The following is a 19225-nucleotide window of genomic DNA, read 5'->3' as shown; positions in this document are numbered from 1 at the left end:
AGGACAGCCCAGTAAAGTTTAACTTGAATCTCAAGAGGGAGGCGGTCTGAATTCACCGATGCTGCCAACCCCAGTCATCATTCTCGTCTTCATCTCACTCCTAATACAAACAGTGGCAGTTACTCTGTTTGGTTTTTACTGATATAGAGGCAGAGGATTAGTTTGAATTATATCAGAGATGATCCTACTTGGGATGCACTATATTGTTCATGAAATTTGATTTGAACTTCTGAATTTGGGTGAGTTGTGAGAGCTGTTTTTTTTTTGTTTTTTTGTGAATGATGGACTGCCACTGTAGGCGACATGCTGTGTAAGCTTTTATTCCTCCTGGGTTGGAAGAGCAACACTAACTATGTCTTTATTAGTAGCATATTTTAATTATTTAAAATCAGAATTGCATTTATGAAATTTACATATTATCTCAAAGGGAGGTTTTCCTTACTGTCATACAATATCAACTGTGCCGCAACTTATGGCCACAGGTGCCTTTGGTGTTTCGTGTTTCCTTTTGTCCACAGGTGGCAGCACTGAGACCAACACTCACCTGTTTGGCTGACTGATGAAATGAGAGATGGGATCATTCATTGCTGTGTGCCCCCTCAGGTGAGTCCCACTGCAGCTATATTAATTATTAGCAATCAGAGCAACGTGACATGCACATTGTCATTTCAATGACTGTAACAGCTGATGATACTGTGACAACCTTTTCTGGCTGAACTGGTGTGCATGGTATCCTCATACATCCCCACATCAGACAGATGACATTCAAAATTTGATTTTGTGTTATACTAATAATAATTTATGAACATTCTATCAGAAAAATAATATAAGATTTAGCATAGTAATACAGTGCTTTTGTCACAACTAATATTTGGTCAAAATAACAAATTATAGATAAATGCCTTCATCTGCAGACAATACATGTCAGTGAGCCCATGAAAATGAACATTTATGAGAAATGTCTGATCAAGAATGATAGAATTCACATCCCCTACTTAATTAATTAATCTCTTTACCTCAAGATAAACATGTGTGTTGTCTGTTTAGTCAGACATTCAACACATCTGCCTATTTGCATTCCAGTATGTAGACTGTATATAAATTGACCTTGACTACACTGAAACACACACACACAGACACACACACACACACACACACGCACGCACATGCATGCACACACACGCACACAGGGGCATAGCTGCACACCTGCAATGTGATAGGAGTTTGGGTAGATATAACATTCTTGTTGCTGTCCTTGTCTTAGGGTAGAGTTTTACTTCACCTGCATAAGAACAAGAGCTAATGTGTAACAATTCACCTCTTTTAGTTTTCATAATTACAATAATTGTCTTTCATATCATGACATTTGAAAAATGTTGGCTGAGTGCCAGAATTAGAGGTAACCATCAAGCATTTTCTTTTTCATCACACACAAACAGTCTCTTTTGTTTCACCGTTTAAGTGACAGACAGTCATTTATGGTTGCGTAGAGACATCCAGTGGGGTAAATGAGACTGCAGTTCATTTATTAACTGTTATAATTTGTTACATTCACAGATGGATCCTTGTCCTGTTCATGATGCAGCAGCTCAATGCAGTAAGACTTTCTTTTTTTTTTGCCCTTGTAAACATACTGTTCTATATGACCATATTGCTGAGAATAGCAATTACACGTGTGCGTTCCTCCCAAATCCCAAAGTAAGACACAACAGACATTTACTCTAATCAACACTATGATTTGGTCTATTTTGGGTTTTGTCTCTGGGCATTTATTTTCTGTTAAAAATATAAATATGTGAAACTTATTTTAACTGTTTTGGTGATGAAGTAATGCATTAACTGTTAACATCCTATTATATCATTGATTACCTCTAACATTATACCATTGTACTTAATGCTACTTATGCCATTTAAAGTATTAATGGCCAATAATATGTTTTTGGTTCACTCATTGGTTATCAATTATCATTATCAATGCTGTAAATACAGTTTTTATGTACTAGTATGCACTAATATTTCTTAGAGTTTGCTTTTACTGTTACCACTTTACATTCCAGAGGTAAAATGTTGACTCCACTTCATATATCCGTTTTTTTTTTCTCCCATTTTTGATTGTGCAGTTTTTCTCACAGACTGTCTACTAAGCTTTTATATGAAACATGAAATCAGTAGTAACGCTGCTGTTGGTTAATACATATATTATTGTTGTTGAGGTTAAAACGAAATCTCAGAGAGTTTTTCTGGAGTTCTTGTCTTGTTTTAGTTTTTCCAGCCTTTTTTGTGTCTGTCTTGGTGTTATCAGCTTTAGTGTAACATTTGTTTTTGACTGTGTGTGAAAATTGGCATGAGAGCGTGTGAGAAGAGCATGTGGGTCTCACAGCCTGACAGCTGGCAGCCCAAACAGTTTCACTTTTGTAATTATTCAACATTTGTTTGGCTCTCAGTTTTTACATTCTCAGAAAAGAGCTCTCTCCCTAACTGTTATGCATTTTGAATGAGTGCAAGGTAGCATTCATAGGCATCAGCCAACATACAGTATTATTTAACATAGTTAACCAGTTAGTTAACATTTAGAGATAAAGTAAGCAAAATTGATATGGTTGAAAATTACTGTGGATTGCCAATGTTGTCCAATTTAAAATTCTGCTAATTGTTGAGCTATGCTATGATATGAAGCAATGGAGACCTGCTAATGTTTTTAGTCCCTGATTTGGTTAATGTACTGAACCCAAATGACCTTACATATAATATCTGGTTATAAACAACTGTCATATGTTTTTGTGACTGCTGTGAGAACCACCAATGAATGTTTGGACCAAAAGAGAACATAGAATAACAGATGTGCGGCAGGACTCAATTTCACCGGCATGAACTCCTCTAAATATTTAGTAAGCTTTCAGAAAACATCACTGAAATGTTTATGACACGGATATCTTTGCAATGTAAAACTCCCTGTACACAGACACACACTCATCTGTAGGGATACTTGACACCAGGCGGTGTGGAATCACAGAATAGTTTTTCTGCAAGAAGTTAGTACATTATGAGAATGATGAAGCACCGTGAGCCTTCTTTCTCATCAAGGTCAGAGCGCTCATTACTTACCCAAGTATGTGTGAGAACACTGATCTGTTTAAAGCTTTCTAATCAGGACTGTCCATCTTCCCCTGGGAAATGTTTTCATTCTCAAGGCTCGTTCTCAAAGCAGTAATACATTGAGGAATAGCATATAGCATGCATTAACGACAACCTAATCTGATGTGCCTGCTGATGCCCTCTGACCCCTTACTGTCATCTGCCCTGCTTAGACACACACATACACAGCCTCAGCCAGTGTCTCTCTCTCCCAAATGCATTACTGATCAGTCTGGCTGTATTTAAGGCCTATGGTTTGCCACTATTTGTTGTTTCAGGGGAGGATTGAGGGCCCATGTCAAGGTAGAGACTGCTCTGAATGTCGGTGTCTTCTTACCAAAGGTGCTCGGGTATGAACTCTTTCTTCTCATGTTGTCATGTGTTCGTAAGTTATCCTTAGTTACTCTCCCAGTAGCAAGGTTGAATGAATTTAAGTTGTTTTTCTTCAGTAAAAAGATATTAAGATATTTACATTAATCACATTTTTCAAAATGACCCCTTGACTCAATGCTAAAGAAATGTTTTAATCCTAAAAGTGTCACTCACAATGACAGTCTAAATGAAAGGATAACGCTGATGTATTTAAACTAAATTTATACTAAATTTAAATTTTTTTTTTTTTTAAAACATTTTCAGTTCAAAATGATTGATAGGTACAGAAATCTCTAGAATTAGTTCCGTTGATCAGCTAGCAGCCATGAATGAGTTACAAAGGCTGTAATACAGACCTGCACGGGTAAAAGCATGTCCATCAAAAGTGTCTGTTTTTGCCACTGACAGGCTCAGATCATTATTTGAAGTGTCTCACAACATTTTGAAAAGATTCCCTATGGAAACAAACCTGTAAGATTGTTTAACCAGAAATGTCTGGTAGATCACTTGGTTCAAAGCCACCAGACTCCACTGACAATAACAGTAACATTCATTCACAGAATGTAGGTTGCTGGTCTACTGCTGCCTCAAACAGATAGCTTGTTTGTGTTATTGTGTGACTTTGGTGTTTAAACAGCTAGTTTGGATCTGAACTATTGAGGTAAAATACCAAGGTGATTGCAACTATATAAGCAACTCCTGTGAGGCGATCTACTAGACCAGTTCCAAAAGTTTTAAGAATACAGCTATCTTTTAAGGTTTTATTCTGTATACATGACTTTTCTGTTTGTAGGGAAGACCAGGAAAGCCAGGCCAGCAAGGACCCCGGGGACCAATGGGACCATGGGGACGTATGGGGCCACCTGGAGAGAAAGGCAGGATGGGAGCAGAGGGACCATATGGCCCAGATGGGCCCAAAGGAGCCCGTGTTAGTGTGCTAGTTGATGTGCATGTTGTGTGTTGTATCTGAGATCGAAACACAGACAGACAGACATCTAACCCTACAATGAATGAATAGCGTCCATGTTTATTTTTACATTTCAGGGCAAGACTGGCGTTCCTGGTTTTCCTGGTAATGGTGGCTCACCTGTGAGTAAACCACTGCTGTTGTAAATAATAATAATAACGCTAGTAATAATAATAATTTGTTAGTAGTAGTGAGTAGCCCCCTGAGGGCAGCTTCTCACTTATTCTAACACAATCTCCTAAAACGAATTTAGAATATATCTTTGATAATAACATCAGACAGCTTTTTCAATTCTAAATGAATATGTTTGAAATATACTGAAATACATTTCAACTCTAAATAAGTTGTCCCAACTGTGTAACGGCCCGGTTCATACATTAAGATTCTTAATCAGAGACTACACTGTGAATGTTGCAGTGATTTGAAGCATATGTTTAATATGCCCTCTAGTGGACACATCATGGTCCTGGTTTCGCTCTCTGCCTAATGCAGCTGCCTCTTCAGAACTCAAGTGTTTGTTTTTAATAGAAACTCAAGTTGTTCATCTTAACCACTATATAATTATATAATGTTACGGAATAAACGCTGGCCTGCAGCTATGATTTGCTGATATTTAACATCCTTAACTAGACTCAAAGTAGTCATAATAGTGACCGCTAGTACTATGATTACTTTTCACCACCCTCACCATGCTGTATTGTTCAGGGCCACCCTGGAGCTGACGGCGAGCCTGGTTTACCCGGTGTGGACGGCTGTAAAGGGACAAAAGGTCAATCAGGGGTCTGGGGTATTCCTGGTTTGGATGGTCTCCATGGGCCACCTGTGAGTAGAACTCCTGTTCTGATATTTCCGTTAGTGATTATTCAGTCTATTCTATTTTTGATGTGTCTAATGTAAACATTTACTATCTCCTCTTGTCAGGGATTACCTGGACCTAAAGGAATTAAAGGAGAACCTTTGTATGATGCTGCCCTAACAGGACTTCCTGTAAGCTCCCTTAGTCTGGAGAAGCTCATTCAATGATGGGCTTGGCTTCACCAGCGTCCCACATTTCTATTTGAGCAGTTTCATAATGATTTGCGAATGACACCGACTGTAAATGTTCTTATCTTCAATTCTCATCTTTCCCATCTTTGTTTAATTTCATCAGGGGGATCGAGGTAGAGATGGAGAACATGGTCTGCCTGTATGTTTTGTTTTCTTATTTTGACATTAGTGTAGTATTCTTTAGTAATATTCTGCCAATACATGAAGCAGAGATCAAATACTTTTAACCTTACACTCTCTGGTTGTAGTTAAATTGACTCAGCTTCATGATTAATATCTGTACCATTATGTGTACATTTTTTTACTCAGGGACGAAAAGGGGATATTGGATCTAAAGGCCACACTGGCCCTCCTGGCTTTCCTGGACCTGAGGTGAAAAAGTGCCATATGTTTTATACAGTATATAGGGTATAATGAAGACAGTTCATTGCTGTACATGCACAGTACGTAGCAATATATCAGCCTACTAATAATCAATATCTAAATAAAGAGAAGAAATGTAGCGCTTTATATGTGAAAATGTATATGTGTTGTTCCATTTAGGGCTTTGTAGGGCCTAATGGGGTGAGAGGACTGCCGGTGAGTTATCTGCCTCGTAATCTTTGCCTGAAAAAACATCCTTGCATGTATACACACACATCCCCATTAAGAAAAACCTTAGTAAACTTCTGCTTGTTGTGAAGGGCGACCCTGGAGGCTCACTGGCCGGCGATAAAGGTGAAGATGTAAGAAACCATTTTGACTTTTGACAGCTGTGCCCTGTGTGTGTGTTTCTGCGTGAAAGTGCAAGTGCAAGTGTATATGTATATATATGGGTGCATCTGACCTACAGCTTTACCTTAACATCCTCACCCCTTTAATTCCATGTTGCAGGGTGAACAAGGCCCACCGGGTCCACAGGGACCAGAAGAAGTCATAGAATTTCCTCCAGACTTTCTTCCACCCAAAGGGTACAAGGTGAAGGCAATGCTTTTATTTGTATACATCAATGCTGACTTTTGAACTATCATATAGAGCAGAACTGTATGAACACACATCCAACTTCATTCATGTCTTGAACATTTTTAATCAAACTCTCCGTGCTGTAATACTTCATTGTTTTCTTTTCTACTTCTCAGGGAGACCAAGGTCCTCCTGGACCATGTGGACCAAAGGGCATACGTGTGAGTTTTATCCTGTATGTTAGCATTCAGGTCTGTCTTAGAGAAGGAGAAATTTGTTTGACTGGCATTTTCTTGCTTATCAGGGTGGTAGAGGAGATTACAGTCAAGAAAGTAAAGGAGAGCAAGGAATCCCTGGTTTTCCTGGAGTTCGGGTAGGTGAATTTGCTAGATCAGACTGCACCTCGCATTTAGACACACCTGCGTGCACACATACACTATTCAACCCTCTGTTTCCATTTCTAGGGTCTTCAAGGATTTCCTGGTAGAGATGGACAGCAAGGACCTGAGGTACACCTCAATATGATTAGGCCTTCACTATACTATATCTAGACAACTTCTTTAGATTAAATGCATTAATATATTTTCAGGGTCTCCATGGAGAGAAAGGACTTCCAGGTCTCATTGGAGGAACTGGACAAAAGGTGTGCTTTGCATAAACATCAAAGGATTCTGCATTACAATTTGAACAGAATTACAAAGTCTGTGTCAGGTGCAAACAGAAGCCACAATTCTGTAAAGATGGAAATCTTAAGGATTTGTGACACATTTGTTCCATTTACGGTTAAAGGTATACTTTAAATATAGGGAAATAAAGCCTAAATAGGAAGGAATATGGGATGATTATAAACAGATCTATAATCACATTTACTGGACAAGACCAGTATTCTTGATCACTCTTCCCATTTTTGGAAGTATTCTGCGCATCTGTGGCATTTTCTATTTATGACTATGGTTTCCACTTCTATCTCTTCATCCAACAGGGTTACCCAGGTGATCCAGGCCCCCCCGGTCCATTTGAAGCCAGAGGTGAGACCACAGCAGTAACTACACTCTCCTTACTGCTCGACCTGTGCGTGGCCACTGGTAGCACTATCCTATCTATTTGAAATATGATATATGAAACATGATATGTTAATTTACTGACCTAAAGTTCAATAGTTTAAATCACTGGTCTTACTGGTTTGGCCAACTTTTATTTTGTAAGTTACGACATATTCAAAAAAAGCATCTAAAAGTATAAATGGTATTCTCTCAAACCACTCATAAGTCAGCATAATTAAACTGCACAATTCACTGCTGCTTTGTTTATCTGTATGTTCTCAGCAGCCATATTTTCACCTAGATATGCCCAGGTACTCGGCTTTTTGTGAAATGTAACTAGAAATGAAATTGTCTCTAAGTCATAATTACTGTGTGAGAATAATCATCAGCATTTCTGACGTTTTCACTGATCTATTGTACAGATGCAAAAGGTGATCGTGGGTATCCTGGAACGCCTGGACTCCCAGGTGACTCTGGGTTCATGGGAATGCCTGGATCTCCTGGCTTACCAGGGTTAACAATACCAGGTCAGAGTTCAGCCTTTGTCTCCAGCCTCTAACTTTCAGGTTACTTATTCTTTATGTGCTGTACATCACTGAGTATATTACTCACTCTGGTCACGATCTGATCTATTCTTCTGCCTTGTCCCACACCACTCATATTGGCAACCATAGTTCTCCTCAGCAGTTTGTTAAAGCTACACATTTTCTGACACAAATGAGACACAAGCACACTTCATTTGGGAATACAGAAATGTGTGTTCACTCTGAGGAGTGAAAATACAAGTTTTACAGTCACAGGCACATTTAACAATCTACGTTTACTGATATGATTAGTAAGTCTTTATGACTACTAGGTCTTCTTTATCCTTCCCTTTGTTTCACATCAGAGGTCTGTGTTTTCACAGTTGGGAACTGTCAGTCTTATTCTAACCTTATTTGAAGTCTTTCATTGTCTCTTGCAACTTTCCAGCTGAGCCGGGTCTGCCTGGTGCACAAGGGCCCCCCGGTCCCAAGGGCTACAAGGGAGAGCCAGGTTGGTATAATGGTGTGGAAAGTTCTCCATTCCCGGGACCAAAGGGAGGTAAAGGACCCCCCGGACGTAAAGGTGCCAGAGGACTCCCAGGTTCTCCAGGTAATGTTAGTCATTCCTTTATATCAAACACAAAAGACTGTACTAGAAGACTATTTGTTAATGTCATGAATGTCAGCTCATTATTTGAATAATTGTACTCTTGTCATGTTTTTGCACATGCTCATTTGTATGTGGACTTATTTTCTGACTTGTGTGTGTGTGTGTGTGTGGCATACTTCTGGCATACTGTGATTGGATCAGGATGCGGAGGTAAGTTCTCAATTACTTCTGATGAAAGATGTCCACTTATATTATTCTAATTTTGATTACATTTTGCATTAAAACTACTTAACTCATGTTGGTCAATACTTGTGGTTTATCCACAGATTACTACTGTGAGCCTGGTTACCCAGGAGACATTGGTGACCCGGGACCCAAAGGATCTTCTGGAAACAAAGGACTCAAGGGAATTAAAGGTGATCTGTGATTGTATGCGTTTGTCGATCCCACAAGCAAAGAATTTACTGGAGCAGATTTGTGATTAGTATAATTGTATTAGCATGTATATAAGTTGGTGTGTATGTATAGTTGTACAGAATACAAAGGCACTAGTCATACATTTTTGCCATCCCTGTTTCCCATAGGTTGCGAAGGAGAATGTGCATGCCGGCCTGATGGGGGAAGCCAAGGACCTCCTGGTCCACCCGGTTATCCAGGACCTCCAGGGTTACCTGGAACTCAAGGACTTAAGGGAGACCCGGGCCTGCAAGGAGATGAGGGTCTTAGCGGATCACATGTAAGGAGAGCAGGACTCCAACTATTATCAAATTAAATTTTCTAAAACATGTTTCCAAGTCTGTTCTGTTATAGCCACAGAAACCTATTGTTATGTTTGCATTTCTGCAGGGCTTTCAAGGAATTCCTGGTTTAAAAGGACAGAAGGGTCAAAAGGGTAACACTTTAGTGGTAGGCGTTAAAGGTGAGCACCCGTTGAAGCCAAAACTGTACTATACACACCATTATTATTATTATTATTAGACAAGCAAAGTGATGGTATTCTATGTGACTGCAAATATTGTCTCTCCAAGTCAAGATTTTATGTAGTTTTATGTCCACCGAACACTAAACACAAAGCAATTACAGTGCACCGGAGTCTGCTCACTTAGCACAACTTTGAATACAACTTGAAATGATAAGTTAGTTGGATTCACACGCCTTTACCAAGGGTTATTAAACATTTACACCAAATATCTACAGCAGGGGTGCCCGCACTTTTTCGGCTTGCAAGCTACTTTTAAAATGACCAGGTCAAAATGATCTACCTACATTAAAAACGCTAAACATATATTTATTTCTATATATACTGATTAGACTTTATATATACAATACATGTTGGTGTACACTGCATAACTGCAACTAATGTAACCCTTGGTATTACACATAAAAATTGACAGCAGTAATGCACATAGGTGACAAACTGATGATGATGTAACCATCAGTATTGCCTATCACTACCTTACTCTGATGACTTGGACTGAGTGGAGTCAAAATCTATGTTTTTTTTACCGGTTGATCGCGATTGATGTATTGGGCACCCCTGATCTGCAGCTTCTTTTTGTTGTTGAAATGTGCCAAAGGAAACCGAGGAGTTCCTGGGCATTTTGGCCCTCCTGGAGCAACAGGTAAACCAGGGTGGGATGCCCCACCTGGCCCTGCAGGAGACCCTGGACCGCCAGTGAGTGTGTGGTTTTTTTTAAGTACTGTAAATGTAATTTCTGGAACATAGTGTATGGTTAATCATTTGATTGTACCCAGTTAACTATATTGTGCTTGTAAAAATGTTCCATTTTGCTACACTCTGTTTTGGTTGTGCAGTTATGGTAGCAGGTAACGTCTTTGCAGGGCTCTGGATATGTAGGATTACCTGGTCCCAAAGGTGAACTTGGTGCTGCTGGACCCAAAGGGCTTCCAGGACTTGTAGGCCACCCAGGCCCTGGTTTACCAGGCCCTAGAGGGCTTCCTGGACCTAAAGGAAATCCGGGATATCATGGTCCCCCAGGAATTCCCGGACGACCAGGCCCTCCAGGTCAAAGACTGGATTAAATTCAGAGATTCTCATTTATACACCTCTTCCCAAATTAAGCAAGTGGTCAAGGTCTCAAAAGACATGTCGTATTTGTGTCACCAGGTGAAAGTGAGATATGCTGTTATGAATATGACATTGGATCACCTGGTCCTAAGGGTGAGCCAGGTTCACCTGGTAAGTCTTAAAGGTGTTACACACAACAGCCATACATACTAAGCCATGTGTCATGAAAGGAGTATGGTTTATGATCCTGTCGGTCCATGTTGCAAGTCAACTTTAATTCTTATTTTGCTCCATGTAGGCTCTTTGGGTGGGCCAGGAAGAGCTGGTCTTCCAGGAGCTCCAGGACAGCCAGGCCCCAAAGGCATGAGAGGAGATGATGTTGAAACTGGTGTGACTGGACCACAAGGTAATGCCTCTTTAGCTTATGGATCATCAAGCACCCACACTGAGGGAAAGTTGCCAGTTAATAATACATGAATTATTCAGATAGTTTGTTTATTTAGATTGTTTTTGGTTTCTCTGATTTGTAAAAGGGTTTCCAGGTTTAAATGGGGATCCAGGTGACCCTGGTCCCACTCTGATTAGCTTCGATGGCCCTCCGGGCCCTCCTGGATTACCAGGACCTGCTGGTAGGAAGGGTGCCCCAGGAGATGTCTTCTCTGCTGGGCCAGGTGCTCCTGGCCCACCTGGCCCACGTGGAGCTACTGGGACAAAGGGACTCAGCGGCATTCCTGGAAACCCAGGGTCTCAGGGTGCGTTTCATTTACATTGCATGAACACAAACAAATAACTTAAGGCATTAGTCAACAAGTCATGCTTTAGTTAATGTGGCCTGTATGCCCAAAAACAAGTTTCCTCAACTTACGGCAGGGGTGTCCAAACTACGGCCCGCGCTCCAATTTTCATTGGCCCGCAGGAAATTGTAAAAATGTATTGTAATACGGCCCCCACACACGGAACCTGCGCTGAACTGTGTTGTACTTCTTAGTGTCACCGCTAGGTGGAGTAACTGTCTTGAACGAGGCAGCTTCTGTATAAAATGAGTAATCGAAGAAGAAATTTGCTACAGTGAAAAAAGTTTGGACACCGGAAGTCTTACGGTGTCCTTCTCATTCTTTACTGAACGTTAGAACTGGTTGACCATTGGTGCATCTGAATTACAGGCAGACAAGGCCAGCCTGGACAGCCAGGTTGGAAAGGAGAGCCAGGAGTCACTGGTGACCCTGGAGCTACTGGTCTCGCAGGTTTACCCTGCACTGTATGTGACCTGAGTGGAATTCCAGGCCCTCCGGGTCCTCCAGGAATCCCTGGACCGAGGGGACCATCAGGTAAGCACACAGCAGCAGCAAACCCAATCATTGATATCATGCTGTCACTCCGAATGTCCATCGGATTATCCCTTAAAAATGTTATCAACATTCATTTCACAGTCTGTTGATTAATATTTGCTCTGTGGCCACCATCTAATGAGCATACAGTATTTCTCTCATTGAATTTTCTAATATTACATAGGCTACCTTGGTCAAAAGGGTTTTAAGGGAGACCTAGGTCCACCTGGTCATCAAAAGGGTCCACAAGGATTCCCAGGTCTTCCCGGTGTGCCAGGCTCAGCTGGACCAAGAGGCCCCACTGGCTACTCAGGAGACCCCGGGACAGATGGCTGGCCAGGACAGAAAGGTGAACTACTGGTCTGTCTTGTGAAGAAATGTTTGTGAAAGGCATTTTAGCCCACTATTTAAAATCATTTTCAGCATGGAATCTAACAGGTGCTTGTTTGCACCACCCAGTCAGTTAAGCCTAAAACTGTATCACCCATCTCATTCACACCCATGAGCTTGTTGCCAGTCAGCATGTTTATATTCTCTCAATAAGCTGTACTTGTACAGGCTGGTGGCTGGAGTGGTCATGTCACAGACCAATTATATGGCTCATCCCTTATATTCAAGCGTAGCCCCCACAAAAACATTGATGATGAACAATGTTTTATACCTGTTAACTGTCCTGATTAAAACCACATTTTCCTTTCATTTCTAGGTGAAAGAGGATTCCCTGGCAGGGCTGGGACTAATGGTTTACCAGGTCCTCCTGGACCCCCAGGACCCAAAGGTAAACAAGGAGAGAGGGGCTTCAATGGCTACCCAGGTGACACAGGAAAGCCAGGACTGCCTGGTATCAAAGGTAAGCCTCTGTATACATACCATGTTTCTGATAGCTATTTAAATAGCTTTAAAAAATGTATATAGCTTTAAATACATGTAAATATTAGGCCAGTATTAGCCAGAAAATTATCAATATTTGAACATCAAAGATGTGTCAGTATTAATCATTTAGATTCAATTAGATGCCTCGCATTGCAAAATACATTCAGCACATTTTGTGTATAAGGATTTTTTGGAAGGATTTGTTGTAATACACAAAACCTTCTTGACAGTACCTATTGATGCCTTAGATCACCATTCAGAACTTTCAACCTGGAAATATAACACAAAGGTCCTAATACAGACCGCATATATACAGCTACAGTAGTAGCTATACACCTACAACACTAGATACAGATGAGCTTGCTGGAATTTGCTGATGATATTTGCTCATTTGTATAATTAAATTGCAATTTCAGAGTACTGTATCAGTCACACTGACAAGTATTTAATCGGAACTCGTTGTCCTTCCAGGTTTACGTGGTCCACCAGGATTACCAGGACCATTAAGAATCGTGAATGTAACAAAAGGTCCAACAGGACTTTCAGGAGAAAGGGGGCAACCAGGACAACAAGGACTTGCAGGCAATGGAGCTGTCACTTAATTTATACATTTTATTTAAGGAGTAAATCTAACTCATTTTTTATAGAACTCATTATCTAAAGAATTGTTTGAACTCACAGCCACTTACTACAAAGATATACTGTACATTGTGATAAACAGTACATGACTACATTATTTTTGTTTTGTTGCTTACAGGCTCAAAAGGACCAAGGGGAGTTCCAGGTGATCCAGGACCTGATGGGCGGCTTGGTCTGCCAGGGTTTAAAGGCAACACTGGTGCTCCAGGCAGGGGGGGCATACCTGGACCTCCTGGGTACCCTGGAGTCAAAGGTTTCCCTGGCCCAAGGGGATATCTTGGACATGGGGGAGATCTGGTACACAATCAACTGAATTTGTTGTCTGTAATTTTAGAGACAGCAGTTTGTGTTTTTTCAATATAGTCCAGTATATTCTCAAATACACTGAGAAATATCTTTCATAGTTTGAGTCACATAATGTCCCAGCAGCATATTATCTCTGATAAGTCCAACAGGCCAACAGGGTATCTTTGTCATCTTTTATGAGGAAAAAGTTTGAGGCTTGTCCTAGTTTACTTGCAATATCATATACCATTGAGTATATACAAGATATTAGTGGCTCTACTGTACCCATTATGTCAGTCTAAGAAATTATGTTAAATGATCTGAATGTGGTGCTGTCTGTTAAAGGGAGATCCAGGGCCCGTGGGACCTGCAGGTATCCCAGGGTTACCAGGATTTCCTGGGGCAAAGGGTGAGTCAAGACACAGAGCGATCGTGTGTTTTACCTGATTCTGGGGTGGGTTTCATTTCATGTAGAGAAATATATGTTTATTCAATAGGATGTGAATCAACAGCTGAGTAGTACCATTTAGATTTTGTCAATATCGATTTTGTACATATCTGTTCCAGGGGAACCAGGACAGTCTCATGGACAACCTGGTCCACCTGGACCCAAAGGATTGCCAGGGGAGGATGGACCCAGTGGTGAGTTAAGAAAATGTCACGCTGAACAGGAGACCTACTCAGAAATCGCTTCAAATGATAAGTAGAGAAAAAAAGTCTTAACTGAACTTGTCTCAAATAGAGAATTGTCAGTTTCCTAATCTATATACTGTAAATGGATATAAGTATAACTGAAAACAAATGTATGTCCCCAAAATAATTCCCTCAAGCACACAGAGGGTGCCCTGGAGATGCAGGTTACCCCGGATCCCAAGGAAGGACAGGAGAGCCTGGACAGCCTGGCATTCCTGGAGAAAGAGGAAGACAAGGAGGACCAGGTGATTTCCAGTGAAGATTTGAATCAGTACTACAACAGTAATTCTAAGAGTGGATAAATAAAGGAAGACTGCTGATGTTCATGTCAAAACTTGGCAATGCTGGTTATGATCAGGATGCAGGAGAAGAATTTTTAACTTGGACCCTATTCTGAGATGTCACACAGCTATATGTATCATCAGAGTGAAAAAAATACTTCAAGAAAACAAATTGTAAGGACCTTGTGCCAGTAACCAGGATAATTTGTACTCTCATAATATAAAACTCACTTGGACTTTAATATAAAAGTAGATTATGAGTCAGCTCCAGTCATTCACTATCCTTTACATTAGATCAAATTTAGACTTTTTGTGTACATGTTTGTTTGAGCTCTTTCATGTGTTTGTCTCTAAAGGCTTCCCTGGGCATCGAGGCCCATCAGGTCGTCTAGGTGTTCCAGGTCCTCCAGGTGATAATGGAGGTCTGGGACCACCAGGCCCACTTGGCTCATATGGGCCTCCAGGTACTAACATAACATCTGTTGTTTCTCCTATCATTGGATAGGCAGGATTCAGGCATTATATGAGTCTACTATGTTATTTGTATTGGCTTGGCTTGAATTTAGTGATAAAGGAATTCTAAGATGTCGCTGCCAATAAAAAGTCAGACATGAAACCCATGAGATGTGGACAAATGGATAATGAATATTGTTTTAAGTAACATTTCAGAAGACACACAGAAAAAGGTAAAACATGCCAATATTTCCCTTTAGCGCAGGCGTTGTGTTAAAGAGAAAAGTGCTTTTGTAGACAGCCAACAAGATTATTCTGTCTGTGATTATATGTCAGGACCCCCCGGACCACCAGGGCTGGATGGACTGGATGGGCTTAGAGGTCCAAAAGGGATGAAAGGAGCAAGTAGTAAGAGATAAAAAAAAGTTTATCATTATTAGATATCATCATAATTTATTTGCACGTCTTTTATGGTGTGTCTGTTGCTATAAAATGCTTGTTAACATGGTATACAATACATCTATGTCTATTTGACACTGATAAACTGCCTTAAACATAAAGTTGTTGAAGTTTAGTTTCAGCTGAAGCCTGTACCTGAATCAAACTAAAGTATGTAAGAGTTATAGTAAATTGATTAGTGTCATTTTGTTTACTTAATACACCTCATAATAGCATAATATATTATGATATTTTACTCGGTATTCATTTATCATTTCAAGGCATAGATATCCCTGGATCTCCAGGCCCAGTTGGTTATCCTGGAGTCAAAGGTCTAAAGGGCCACCAAGGGCCTCCAGGAGCCATTTTTCCTGGGCCTAAAGGCCCGAGGGGCCCACCTGGTGACGCAGGTATCATATCTTTGACTATCAATCATACATCTACTGCATCTAGTTTGTCTCTTTCAGCTGTAGAATTTAAAAAATGTACAGTATAAAATTGTCTCTTAACAGCACACCCAGTGCAAGTCCAATAAAAGTAATACAATAATGCAGTGATGATTTCTTACCATGCAGTAGTTTATGGCCACTCAGATTGTACTGTGCTCTTGTTATCATTTCCTTGCACTCTATTTGCTTTTTCTGTATTTCTTCCCCCAGGTCCTCCAGGCTACCCAGGTGAACCTGGTTATCCTGGCAAAGAATGCCACATGCCAGGATCCTATGGAGATATAGGATATGAAGGGCCTCGAGGCCCCCCAGGTGAGTGTGCCCATTTATGTTATGTGTTATTCATGTAGGCTTGTGATGTGTTTGTCAATGAATGAGCATAATCATGTATCTGTGCCTTTTTATCTATCTGTCCACTGGGATTGTGTGTTGGGTTTTTAGGTCCTTCAGGGGATCCAGGCCCTCCAGGCAGCAGTATTTTCTCTGAAGGAGACCCAGGCCCAGTTGGCCAACCTGGGTTACCAGGTGGTTGTAAGGGAGTTAAGGGCCTCCCAGGACCTCCTGGATCTCAGTCCCGCCAAGGCGTTACAGGACCAAAAGGTACATTACAGTGCGAGACTGCTGCCATCAGCATTTACAGTGTTGCAATCTACTTGAACACATTTCAAATATTGCTACACTTTTATAGGTGAGAGAGGTCCTCATGGTCCCGGGGGTCCTCTAGGACCCAAAGGTCAGAGAGGTGTCCCTGGGCCTCCTGGCAGCAAGGGAGTAATTGGCCCAGCTGGAGACATGGGTGAGAACTGGACTGTAGAAAGTGACACAGGGAGTGGGAGGCAGGTCTGTGTGTGTGTGTGTGTGTGTGTGTGAGTGAGTTAGTGAAATGTTGTGATATATGTTGCTACACTAGATTTGGTAATAAATGGGTTTTTTTTTCCAGGTGCCAAAGGTGATCCTGGTGACATCATTAGAGGCATATACTTGGGTCGCCCAGGACTTCCAGGACAACATGGTCACCCTGGCGATGTGGGACTCCCTGGCGATGTGGGTCCTCCTGGGACTCCTGGACGTAAAGGCAAGAGTGTCTAATATATTCTCTGTATGTATTTGTGTATATGCACACATTCTGGTCTGTGTCTGAATAAGTTGTGTGTTATCTTATCATCCTTACTGTGTGTGTGTGTGTGTGTGTGTGTCTCTGTGTGTCTGTTCCAGGAGGGAAGGGTCCTATAGGGCCCGTGGGCCTGCCTGGTGTAATGGGTCCCCCAGGTAACAATGGTCCTGTTGGAGATCCAGGAGATACTGGTCAGCAAGGATTTACTGGACCACAAGGTGAATAATCAGACAGTCATGTAACAACCTCAATCATCATACTATTAAATTCAGGTTTAACATTTTGTGAGGGTGGGCAAAATGAAAGAAATCTGTTATAAACCAGTTACTCCACAGGACTGACAGCCTCCAGTAAATAGCTAATTTCACCTCTCCTTAATCTCTTCCTCACTGTTATCCTCTCTCTATGTCATCCCCTTGCTACTTTTTCAACCCCTCCATCCTCCAGGTATTCCAGGTTCACCTGGTGATCCAGGTGAACCATGCCACAGAGGGCCGAGGAGGTCAGGTTTTCTTTTGGTTATCCACAGCCAGTCAGTTCAGGTGCCGCGGTGCCCTGAAGGCAACAGTCAGCTTTGGGTGGGCTACAGTTTGGTCTACCTGGAGGGACAAGAGAAAGCTCACACTCAAGACCTGGGTAAGATTCTGCATAAAGTGATGCTGGTGTTGGTGTCTCTTTTCCTGTTTCTCTGTTACTATCTCCTTCTTCTTTTCCCTCCCATCCCTGCAGGCCAGGCTGGCTCCTGCCTCCCTGTTTTCTCCACAATGCCCTTCTCGTACTGCAACAAAGCTGCCTGTCACTACTCTAGTCGCAACGACAAATCCTATTGGCTCTCCACCACTGCTCCCATACCCATGATGCCACTCTCTGGCAAGAATATTACCTCTCACATCAGCCGCTGTGTGGTGTGTGAGACAGTTTTACCTGCAGTGACTTTTCACAGCCAGGATTACAAAATCCCTGCATGCCCACCTGGCTGGAGGAGTCTGTGGACAGGGTACTCCTTCCTACTGGTGAGTGTGATAAAAAGCTAGACAAGTTGATATATATATTTTGTATGAAACCTATGTCATATAATCACTAAATGTGTACCTGCTTCCTTTTTCTCTACAGCACACAGGGACAGGTGATGAGGGTGGTGGCCAGTCTCTGACTTCCTCTGGTAGCTGCCTTAAGGATTTCCGGAGCCACCCCTTCATAGAGTGCCAAGGTGCACGCGGTTCTTGTCATTACTTTGCCAATCTCTACAGTTTTTGGCTAACCACTGTAAGTCACGCAGAGCAGTTTATCACCCCGAGGCCTGGCACCATCAAGGCAGCTGACCAACAGCGACGCAAGGCCAGTCAGTGTCATGTCTGCCTCAGAGACCAATAAAGTATTTCTTATCAGTTTTAGTTTTAACTGTTAGAATTTTTAACCCATTTAGGCCATTACGTTTTCACCACTCAGGGTTATAGATTGATTCTATTTCATTATTAAGCAACTTTTTTCTCACATAGTATTGCTGCCATTGTATGTTTTTTTGTCATCATTTTCAATGAGGTGCTATTTCCAATGGTGAAAATATTTGTTAATTGATCATCTTTCTGCTGAGTTGAGTTGAAATCCTAAGTAAATCCTTTTGAAGAAATGTTCAGAAGACCGTTCCTTCTTCCTCTAAGCTGTGCACCACAATCGAAATGTTTATAAAAAGTTTGAACACTATGAGTCATTCAGAGTTTAATAGCTACAACAGGTAGAAAAACAACAATCTCCATGCAAAAATCCCAAGAAAGAAGAAAATGAATAATTTTAACAGCATACTGTTTTCCATAGCGGGTTTCAAGTTCATATTTATTTATTTCTCTCAACAGAACCCAAGTGACAATCAGAATACAGTACTTTTTTCCTTCAACATGTTTTTTCCTTTTCTTTTTTGTTACGCAAAACAAGAGAACACTCAGTGCAAGACAGAGGACTCTGACAGTGCGGTGCTCTCTCTACCTTTTCACAGTGCACGTTTA

At 41.2% G+C, this 19225-nt stretch overlaps 2 protein-coding genes across 2 annotated transcripts; both read left to right on the top strand.

Annotated features, from left to right (window-relative positions):
• Positions 1-455: 455 nt before the first annotated feature.
• LOC139214125 (collagen alpha-4(IV) chain-like) lies at positions 456-7121 on the top strand. The gene is made up of 16 exons (XM_070844880.1): positions 456-603; positions 1558-1597; positions 3414-3485; positions 4301-4435; positions 4552-4596; positions 5180-5296; positions 5396-5461; positions 5625-5660; positions 5831-5893; positions 6065-6100; positions 6205-6246; positions 6395-6478; positions 6640-6684; positions 6768-6836; positions 6928-6972; positions 7053-7121. The coding sequence occupies exons 1-16, from the start codon at positions 572-574 to the stop codon at positions 7119-7121; spliced, it is 996 nt and encodes a 331-aa protein (XP_070700981.1). The 5' UTR covers positions 456-571.
• A 324-nt stretch (positions 7122-7445) lies between these two features.
• Positions 7446-19075, top strand: LOC139214124 (collagen alpha-4(IV) chain-like). Its single transcript, XM_070844879.1, has 30 exons — positions 7446-7491; positions 7929-8033; positions 8479-8649; positions 8967-9056; positions 9225-9376; positions 9487-9559; positions 10218-10315; positions 10483-10666; positions 10769-10840; positions 10968-11075; positions 11212-11421; positions 11833-11997; positions 12182-12346; positions 12704-12847; positions 13342-13452; positions 13628-13806; positions 14140-14203; positions 14362-14436; positions 14625-14732; positions 15125-15232; positions 15558-15629; positions 15941-16069; positions 16319-16420; positions 16550-16708; positions 16797-16904; positions 17049-17183; positions 17324-17440; positions 17670-17858; positions 17952-18235; positions 18336-19075. The coding sequence occupies exons 2-30, from the start codon at positions 7988-7990 to the stop codon at positions 18594-18596; spliced, it is 3879 nt and encodes a 1292-aa protein (XP_070700980.1). The 5' UTR covers positions 7446-7491; positions 7929-7987; the 3' UTR covers positions 18597-19075.
• Positions 19076-19225: the final 150 nt, after the last annotated feature.

This window comes from Pempheris klunzingeri, chromosome 15 (genome assembly GCF_042242105.1).
Source record: "Pempheris klunzingeri isolate RE-2024b chromosome 15, fPemKlu1.hap1, whole genome shotgun sequence".
NCBI classification, from domain to species: domain Eukaryota; kingdom Metazoa; phylum Chordata; class Actinopteri; order Acropomatiformes; family Pempheridae; genus Pempheris; species Pempheris klunzingeri.
The sequence above is the reverse complement of the archived record's forward strand: the minus strand, read 5'-3'. Positions and strand labels throughout refer to the sequence as shown.

Coding starts and splice junctions, on each gene's coding strand:
- LOC139214125 (XM_070844880.1), top strand. CDS start 572: ATGGGATCATTCATTGCTGTGTGCCCCCTCAG. Junction 1,598..3,413: donor TGATGCAGCAGCTCAATGCA/GTAAGACTTTCT, acceptor TTGTTGTTTCAG/GGGAGGATTGAGGGCCCATG. Junction 5,462..5,624: donor CTGCCCTAACAGGACTTCCT/GTAAGCTCCCTT, acceptor TAATTTCATCAG/GGGGATCGAGGTAGAGATGG.
- LOC139214124 (XM_070844879.1), top strand. CDS start 7,988: ATGGGAATGCCTGGATCTCCTGGCTTACCAGGGTTAACAATACCAG. Junction 8,650..8,966: donor AGGTTCTCCAGGTAATGTTA/GTCATTCCTTTA, acceptor GTTTATCCACAG/ATTACTACTGTGAGCCTGGT. Junction 11,076..11,211: donor TGGTGTGACTGGACCACAAG/GTAATGCCTCTT, acceptor AAGGGTTTCCAG/GTTTAAATGGGGATCCAGGT.